The following is a 9,686-nucleotide window of genomic DNA, read 5'->3' on the forward strand; positions in this document are numbered from 1 at the left end:
AGCTCAGGCCCACTCCCTGTGCTTAGTATGGCAGTCCCCTTCTCACGCCAGTCCCCCAACTCCCCGGGCCGAGGCCGCTCAGGGTCTGGCCAACAGCGACAGCCACCGTGGTGGCGGCAGTGGCGGCAGCAGCTGCGACGCGGCGCGTTCTAGTCCCCCCCCCACCCCAACCAGGGGTGCGGGGTGAGGGCCGGTGGGTGGGCGCCGCCTGGCGGGCGGGCGGATGGGGGACTGGCAACGGGGAGGGGGTGCGGGTCACGTGCTGGCGGTCGGGTGGGCGCGTACAGTAGGGCGCCCGGCTACTGTACTGGGGAGTCAGTGCCCTGTTACCGGGTCTCGTCTGTCTCGTCTCTCCCGCAGATCTCGCGAGAGTGGCTGACTGGCTGTGGGGGTTGCGGCGGCAGCAGGCGGAGCCGGGGAGGGAAAGCAGCGGCGGCTGAGGCGACTGAGGCGGCGGCGGGCGGAGCGGCAGGCGGCGGCAGCGCGGCGGCGGAGCGCAGCATCATGGCGGACCGAGACAGCGGCAGCGAGCAGGGTGGTGCGGCGCTGGGCTCGGGCGGCTCCCTGGGGCACCCGGGCTCGGGCTCGGGCTCCGGCGGGGGCGGTGGTGGCGGCGGGGGCGGCGGCGGCGGCAGTGGCGGCGGCGGCGGCGGCGGGGCCCCGGGGGGGCTGCAGCACGAGACGCAGGAGCTGGCCTCCAAGCGGGTGGACATCCAGAACAAGCGCTTCTACCTGGACGTGAAGCAGAACGCCAAGGGCCGCTTCCTGAAGATCGCTGAGGTGGGCGCGGGCGGCAACAAGAGCCGCCTCACTCTCTCCATGTCAGTGGCCGTGGAGTTCCGCGACTACCTGGGCGACTTCATCGAGCACTACGCGCAGCTGGGCCCCAGCCAGCCGCCCGACCTGGCCCAGGCGCAGGACGAGCCGCGCCGGGCGCTCAAGAGCGAGTTCCTGGTGCGCGAGAACCGCAAGTACTACATGGATCTCAAGGAGAACCAGCGCGGCCGCTTCCTGCGCATCCGCCAGACGGTCAACCGGGGGCCCGGCCTGGGCTCCACGCAGGGCCAGACCATTGCACTGCCCGCACAGGGGCTCATCGAGTTCCGCGACGCTCTGGCCAAGCTCATCGACGACTACGGAGTGGAGGAGGAGCCGGCCGAGCTGCCCGAGGGCACCTCCTTGACTGTGGACAACAAGCGCTTCTTCTTTGATGTGGGCTCCAACAAGTACGGCGTGTTTATGCGAGTGAGCGAGGTGAAGCCCACCTACCGCAACTCCATCACCGTGCCCTACAAGGTGTGGGCCAAGTTCGGACACACCTTCTGCAAGTACTCGGAGGAGATGAAGAAGATTCAAGAGAAGCAGAGGGAGAAGCGAGCTGCCTGTGAGCAGCTCCACCAGCAGCAGCAGCAGCAGCAGGAGGAGACCGCCGCTGCCACCCTGCTACTGCAGGGTGAGGAAGAAGGGGAAGAAGATTGATCAAACTGAATGGAACCCCCCCCACATGCATACACACACACACACACACACACACACACACACAGCGCCACACACAGAGAAAATATACTGTAAAGAAAGAGAGAAAATAAAAAGTTAAAAAGTTAAAAAAAAAAAAAAAGAACTGTTAACTCCAAGGGAGCACCACCCACAGAACCTCCACCAACTGACAGTTTCTCTTCTTGACTTGCCACCCATCGCTGGATGTTGTCCACTTTATCCACCATATAAAACAGTAAGCAGCTGCTAAAAACAAAAAACAAAAAAAATACAAAAAGTAATAACATTATATGAACTGTGTTTCCTACTTGATTAAAAAATATAAAGAACTGAGTGTTTATTTCCCTAATTAACCAAGAACTTTTGTACACGTTTAAGCTATTATTATTAAAAGTGTTTGCAAAATGGTCAAGATTATAATATTGCTGAATTCTATAAAAGTCCTTTTCATGTTGAGCTAACATTTGACTTTAGCACAAAAAAGAGATATTTTAGAACACGTAAAATAATATTTTTAGTTTTTTCTCATTTTGTTACCAAATTTCAAACCTTACATGGAGGTTATTATAGTATATTTGACACCCTATATACCTGTGATTAGAGATGTGTATATATATGAGGGCTAGGCATGCTGTGTGTCTGAGCTTTGTCTAAATGTTATGCAGAAGTTTGTAGAGTTAAAGGTACGTAGGTTAATTCATGCAAGGTAAACAATAAGTGCTCTCTTTTATACAATATGCATTGCATCTGGACCTTAAACATTTAAAAATGGTCAGTGAAACTTCTGTGAACATGAAGAAATTATTAAAAAAGGCATTTAAATGAAATTTGCTAAGTTGTGATTTTTACGGTTGGAACCAAAGTTATTCAAGTAGTAAAAGAAAAAAGAGAAAGAAAGAAAAGGAAATCTCCCATAATATTTTTCTGCATCTGTTTGCTTTGACTGAGTAGGCGTTTTGTCATTATTGTGTATATGAGATGTACTTGTATCGTTCATAATATATTTTTTTTATTATGTGTAGAAAGATTTTAAAAACTTAACTAACGTGCAGCAATTTCCAGTGAACCTGTACTTGGACATCAGGTAGTGAGTCTATTTGTGGTCACTAGCACTGTCTCCTAAACTTATAAGAGGTCTGAAGCTATCCTTTGATTTTTGCCAGTGCTATTAACTTATGTAGACCCGTTAAAAAGCAGAGCAACACAATTATAGTTATCCTACTGAGCCATGGATTCTGAGCTTCATTTTAAAAGTGAAAGCCAAGTTGGTGTATGTAAAGGATTTCCATGTAGCTGTGGTGCTAGTTATTACTGGCTACATTATATGCTAAGTGTATTTGTGTTCCCCAAGTGTACAAGCCTTCTATCAAAAGTATGTTCTATAACTCATATATTCAAGGTGTAGGGTATGAAAATGCAAAGCTTAGGAGAGCACTTTACTAAGCTGGTGTCCTCCCAACTGAAATTGTTTGTAACGATAGTCTTTTACAGGTTTTCATTTAAAGATGTTCGTGTGCTTTTAATTGACAACTAACTTCTTGCTGCTGTATAGTAAAATATTAATATATTTTTATCATTAAACTGCTGCATGACTATCATCTTTGAGTGAAGAGAAAATGTTATAAAAAAAGATGCCTTAAACAGTACATTTTGGTTTGGAATTCTGTAGAAAGTATTTTGGTTTAAAAAAAATGGATCTTGTCTGACATAAAGAGTTCTGGGGATGGAATTGTTTTCTTGGCAAATCCAGCCATATAGATCTAACTGCTGTATGTAGAAGACACCACCTGTAGGAGCTGGAAGGTATCAGTGCTTCTCACATTGTAAAGCATTGGCCTAGGAAGGTGAAACAGTTGTCTTTGAAGGATTTTTTTTTTTTCTGCTGGTTCTTTGGGTTTTGATTTGGTATTTTTAAGCTCCCTGGTTGAGTGTGTTGTCTTTGAGATCTACTGTATGTGTTGAATAACAAGCTATTTCCATTGTACTGTGCATTTTCCCATTAAATTGTTTGCTTTTAATATTCATACAATGTTTAATATGAGGTGACCGTACAATAGTTAGGAGTTTCTTTACTTACAAAATCACTGGAAATGATTAAATTGCTTTTCCCCTTCCCCCAAGGTGCATTTTTCTTATTTCCATATAGTAAAGTTGAGCTTTTACAGTGCATAATGTGACATTTGGAGTGCTTATCAACTGCATGTAAACATTAATAACCTGCACTTTTTTGTCTTAAGGTTTGTTGAGCTGTTTTGTTCACTGTACTTTAACTGTGATATGGAAAAGACTGCATTCTCTGTGCTGTTACTAGTTAGGAAAGAGAATTGCTTTGATTTTGTCTCTTGTTTACTATAGCTTTTTAAAGTTAAGCCTTGTACTACAGGTTGTTGGAGTACTCCTAGATCAGTGTTTCATAGTAGCCAGCAATAAGTAGTGCAAGTCAACAAAAAACACAGCAAACTTAGGCAAAGTGTCCTTTCTTTGAGATGCGAGTTCTTTCATGAGGTTTTCTTTAGGGTCCGAGTTACCTAAAGTGAAGCCTTTCTTAGCTATAGACTTCAGATTCTGCTTGGAATCCTACCGGATCAAGAAGCACATGTATTGTGCAATTGTCTTTACACTATAACAGTTAAACACAATCTTACTCAGATTTTGAAACCAGTGTCTGAATTATGGTCAGTGGGTTTAAAAAGAAATCCACATGCAGATCTTTTAAGACTTCTTAAGACGTGATCATAGAAAAGACAAATGACTGTAAAGATGCTCTTTTTTTGCATCTCACTTTACCTCCCCAAGTCCCCTCCCAACCTTTCCTTCTCCCCTCTCCTGTTTCATCCTTTTCCCACCCTTCCCCCCAGGTGCTCGGTACTTTACCAAGGTTCTATTTCTCAGTGTTTTATGTTGGAGTTTTTCCTTGTTTTTATTTTACTAGTTGGTAAACCCTGTTTGTGCTGAAACAAAAAAGGAAATGGTATATTTGACCATATGTTTTATTCATAGAAGACAGTATGATCAAATGTGCCAAAAACAAGTAAACAAAACTTAATTCATGACAAGTATGCCTTATTTTTAATGATCTGCTTTGTCTTACAATTAAGGTCCAAGAACTTGGTTAAACTGTATTATTTGCCTAAGTATAAAAGAACACTTGAAATGCATTGCGTTCTTTAAAATGAGAGACATTGTCAAGTAATTTAATCCAGAGATCAGCCACCAGATTTGAAATGCCCATGTAAGTGTGTGTGCTTTAGTGTTGTTCGTTTTTTTGGGTTTTTTTGTTTTTTCTTTTAAGTCACCAAATCTTTTTTTAAGCTACTTTTTATTTGTGCCTCCTATTTATCATGCTGATGTTGGAAACAGCAGTCATCCAGCCACAGAGGGAGCTAAAGTTAACTAACCAGAACTGTAGAAATCATTATACATGCCTTTGACAACAAAGGAAGTTCATAAGAAAAGCCATGTTGGCTTTTCCTCCACTAGATACAGATTGGAGGTAGATGAATATTTGCCAAATGGAAAAAAAGACAATGTGAGTCAGGAAAGACAAACTTTTCCAGCTTCTCAAAAGCCATGGAGAGTAGAAACCAAAACCAACAGGGAAATAAAAAACCTTGAAAGTCTCACTTTCTAGTTGTCCCATTCAGGGGTTGAAATTTGACTCAAAGTGAAAAATGTATCAATGTGTTTTTTAGGTCTTCACATCTAGAGATGGATAACTATTCCAGTTTGATTTTTCAGGTATTGGAGAAAGCTGCTAGTAATTTTAACCCCTGCCTAAAGAAGATAATTTCATTTGGGAGCAAATACTTGTTGCCTTGAAAAATAGCACTGTAATAGCCTATGATAATTAGTTATAGAATAACCTTTATCCCTTTTAAACTATGCAAATTATTAAATAAGTGTAAATTAGGACTCAAAGATAGTTGATTATATTGCAATCAGATGGCATTCACAAACTTAACTGGAGCATATACAAATAAAATCTATTAGTCTAAGAGTTTTGTATGCTAACAGAAAAATATAATTTAGCTACCTATTCTAAAAATGGTGAATATTATTAATATTGTACAATAGGACTGGGAAGACTGCCTCCTTTTTTGAAGAGAGAGATTAAGGATTTTTATAATTGTTTTTCATCAAATTTTAATATTTTTGTCAAATTTTTAGGTATTTAATTTGTAAAACAGTTTGCTTTGTACTGGCATACAGAAAATAGGGTATTGATTTTAAACTTTTTGAAGCCAAGTGATCAAGTACATTTGTAATAAAAGTCAATGGATCTATATCAGTTGTACTCACTGTTTTCATTTCTTATACTTATTAATATAGGAATGCTGTGCTTTTTCTGCAGGAAAACAACTAAATTTGGGTGGAAGGGAGGGGAAAAGATAAGTCTGTTGATAATGAGAATCTGGGTGGGTACCATGGCCCAAATACTTTATGTAATCTTTAAGTCAGTTAAGATTTGGTATATTGAAAAAGATGTATAGGTCACTTTTTTCTACTTTTTTTTCTTATGAAATGATGTTTGTGGGGGTTGTCTCATTCATTTTTTCTGTGCTTTAACATTTTGCATTTGGCAATGTTGAAACTTTCTAAACTAACACATTTTTCTTTTATGATATTTTGGATTATCTGCCAGCCATGGTTGACCCCACCATGGGCATGATTATTTTTATCTCCCACACATGGTTCACCCTCTCTTCAATATTCCCATTCATTTTTTTCATGTTACACATACACACATTTCCATATGATTTCAGAACGGAGATTTCTGAAATTGTTCTGGTGGCTTTCATAGCTCCACGATTTGTTTTGTTATACATGTGAACATACTTTTAAGATTTTTTCCCCTGTAAAAAATGAGATACCAAATCTGATGACTTTTTTCATTTTCAATATCAGAATGAGATCCGGCTTTCTATGTAAAAGGATGCTAAAACAAGAGAATCTTTAGCAACTTAGGTTTGGAAAAATTGGTGATAACTCTGAGTATAACATTTATAGTTGATGATCCCTAAATCTGAATATCTTAATGAGATATATATATATATATATATATATATATATATATATACACACACACTTCCCCATGAGAGTGGAATGAATAGGAAAGAGAATTTATTAGAATTCCTTAAGTGAATAAATTCACTAAAGTTATTTGTGCAAAGTTGTCGCTGAAGTTTATCCACTTTTAAGTCATATAATATTTCTGTTTATTTTCATTGAAAATTAACCAAATTTAGGCCATTCATAGTGAAATTAATGTAAAGCTTAAGCATTCACCTCTATTAAAATTACTGTTTTCACTCAGCAACATTAATTACCATGAAGAATTTGCAATAAATTTTTAAGAAAAGCTGATTTTAATATTTGAAGAGTTATTTGATCCTAAAACAAAACCTGAATTTAAGGCCTAGGCCATTTGATAGACTCTTTTTGAGCAGAAATTTCATTATTATGGGCTAAATGAAGATCATCTAAACTAACATTAGCATGGGTCAGGTAGAATTTCATAATGCAAGACAACCAGGTGAAAAGTGAAATACATGATTGGTTTCAAGCCAACAGTTTGTCATCTTTCAGCTGCTAAACTGACTACCAGATTTTGATGTTGAATGGTCCTAGGCAATATATGCCTTTAGGAAAGTTGAGTATGGCAAACGTCACTTGTTAGAAACATTTTTCTTGAAAAGAATTTCATAGCTATTCATTTATTTTTATTTTGTCCCCATATTGTGTTTGGCATTTCCTTCCTCCCTACCTTCCTCCTTCCCTCCCTCCCTTCCTCCCTCCCTCCCTTCCTTCCTCCCTTTCTTTTTTTTTTTCCTGATGTGCTTTGCTTTTATGGAAAATTGTCTTGTTTGATAGGTAGAAACATGGTGGTGAGCCTCTGTGTAAAATAAGGTTACTTCTTATGGACCAGAAGTATTTTACTCATTTTGGAATTATAACATTTTTGCATTTTCATGAATACATACTTTGTTTTGATGATTATTAGTAATTGGCTTGTTAATTAAATTTTTGTAGTATTTCCTGGAGAAAATTTAAGCTAAAGAGTCTAATTTTCTTGATTTAGGGTACACTTTAATAAGTCTAGAAGCCTCCAAGTTCAAGGACCAAACCTTTATAATCTAGAATTTTGAGAAACGTGGAAATACTCTTGTTAGCATGTGTTTTGCTCTAAACTGGATTAACGCAGAAGGATCCTAGGAGGACTTAAGATGTTCTTATTATGAAGTGGCAGTCAAATTTATGGAACAGGTGACTTATGTATTCACATTGACCAGCTCAGTGATGGCCATCCACTGATGAATTAATAGACATATGTTGGGGAATGGGTCAAGCTCCCTTTGAGCTGGAATGGGTGGGCAGTTTCCAGTGCAGGTAGTTGTTGGTGACATTTGAGCTACTTCCCTACCATAAACACTGGAATTTTCTTTTTCCCATCCTCCTTTTCCCCTGTTTTTGTCTCCTTTATCCTTCTCCTTGCCATAGGCCTACCAGTGGCACTCCAGTTTACCTGTAAAGTAAAGTAAAGAAATTGCTGACTCCTGCCTTAGAAAAGAACATAGCTAACTGATCCCAGAAAGATTTCTGCATTATGAGGTAATTGGGCAGTTTTTTCTGACTGCTGTTTTCCCCATAGTCTTAAGTTGGCAGTTTGAAGAGCATTGAAATTGTTAAGAAATTTGTGAATTTAAGAAAGTAAGAAGTATGTGTATTTTGGGTAAGTTCCTGGAAGCTGAGACTTACTGGTTTGGAAATTGGAGAGCAGAAAGAGGAGAGCTGTTTAGTGTGTTTATGAATGGAGAGTGAGAGGTATACAAGGGAATGGTTTCAAGGTAAAGTGGAAGAAATTTTTACTGGAGGTAGGAAAAGACACTGAGATGGAGTCTTAAATGAGAGTTTGTTTGCTAAGGACAATGAAGTTGATGTTCACTAAGGAAGTTTCAGTAAAATCAGAAAATGGGTCCCTTGTTGGTTATGGGAAAGCTATTGGTCTGTAACTAGATGTTATAGTGATGATGCAATATACAAATCTGTTTTCAGGTGTAGGATGTTTGCTTTTCTGGACAAATTAAATAGCACAATTGTGGAATGGCAACTTTCCTGGTCAAGGCAAGTTGCTGCTGGAGACTTATTTTGAGGGGAAGAAATAAGAAAGTTTCAAACTTTTTCACCGTTACCATTTTTAAACTATCAGAAATATGTATCTTACATTCTCCTGGGTTCATGTTACAATGTAGTTTACCTTTGCTTTTCAAAATGTTCTTTAGATCAAATTATTTGATTTTATAGTCCACAAAGATCCATATTATGCCTTGCATTTATAGAACCTTGAGCCTTTGTTCCACATGAATTTCTAGAAGAGGACAATAAACCGGGTAAAAACACTGAATTGCAATTTTAGGCATCCTTTCTATTTCTTTTATATTTACAATCCTAGCAACCATTTAACATTGTAGACCTTATGAGATCCTCAATAATACTATATTTCTGAAATTAGACAACACACACCCCTCCCCCCCCCAACTCAAGTTTCTGTTTGTTCTCCCACTTTCTGTGTTACTTTAAAATTGTAGAATTCTCAAGAGTTCGTTGGTGGCAAGTGTTAATAATATAGTTTAGTACATCTTGGAAGTTCTTACGTCCTTTGTAGGGTGAAGTGATTGTGTTTAGATTTCTGTTCCCAGTATCCCAGGAGCATTGTACATTATTTAAGATAAAGAGTTGCTATCATACTTGTTTTTAAAGTTATATAATTCAAGTATATTTGGATTAACTCTGTTTTCTAGTTTAGTATGGACTTATTCTCAGTGATTTTGACAGATTACTTTCAAGTTTCATTTTACCCAAATCTGTATACGTTAGTGATAAAACCTCTTTAAAGATAACTAAAAAAAAGAGGTTCTGATTTTGTATTTGGAATGTAGTGGGTTTTTTTTTACAAATGTCAAATACATTAATAATAGAAGAATTATTTTTATTTTAACTTATTTTGTAGAGTTGGCACTTATTATGGTTTTCACATAGTGTTGTGTGTCAGATTTTAAATTATTATAGTTACATACTATAACTTAAGTCAGTGTAGAGCCTTCTTAAATAACCCCTCCCTTAGGAATTGTTTAAAAAGAAGTGAATTCCCAAACCTGTGTCAAGAACCAGTGATTTAAATGACTGTGAGA

General features: G+C 39.1%; 1 protein-coding gene across 6 annotated transcripts in view; it reads left to right on the plus strand.

Annotated features, from left to right (window-relative positions):
- Window positions 1–5,780, plus strand: part of PURA (purine rich element binding protein A) — an 11,527-nt gene extending 5,747 nt beyond the window's left edge. For all 6 annotated transcript variants that reach the window (XM_019924527.3, XM_019924529.3, XM_019924528.3 and 3 more), the window contains exon 2: window positions 361–5,780. In XM_019924527.3, the coding sequence (XP_019780086.1) occupies window positions 505–1,479 (975 nt within the window). In that variant the 5' untranslated portion in view covers window positions 361–504 and the 3' untranslated portion in view covers window positions 1,480–5,780. The remainder of the gene's footprint in view (window positions 1–360) is intronic.
- Window positions 5,781–9,686: the final 3,906 nt, after the last annotated feature.

This window comes from Tursiops truncatus, chromosome 3 (genome assembly GCF_011762595.2).
Source record: "Tursiops truncatus isolate mTurTru1 chromosome 3, mTurTru1.mat.Y, whole genome shotgun sequence".
Taxonomy (NCBI): Eukaryota; Metazoa; Chordata; class Mammalia; order Artiodactyla; family Delphinidae; genus Tursiops; species Tursiops truncatus.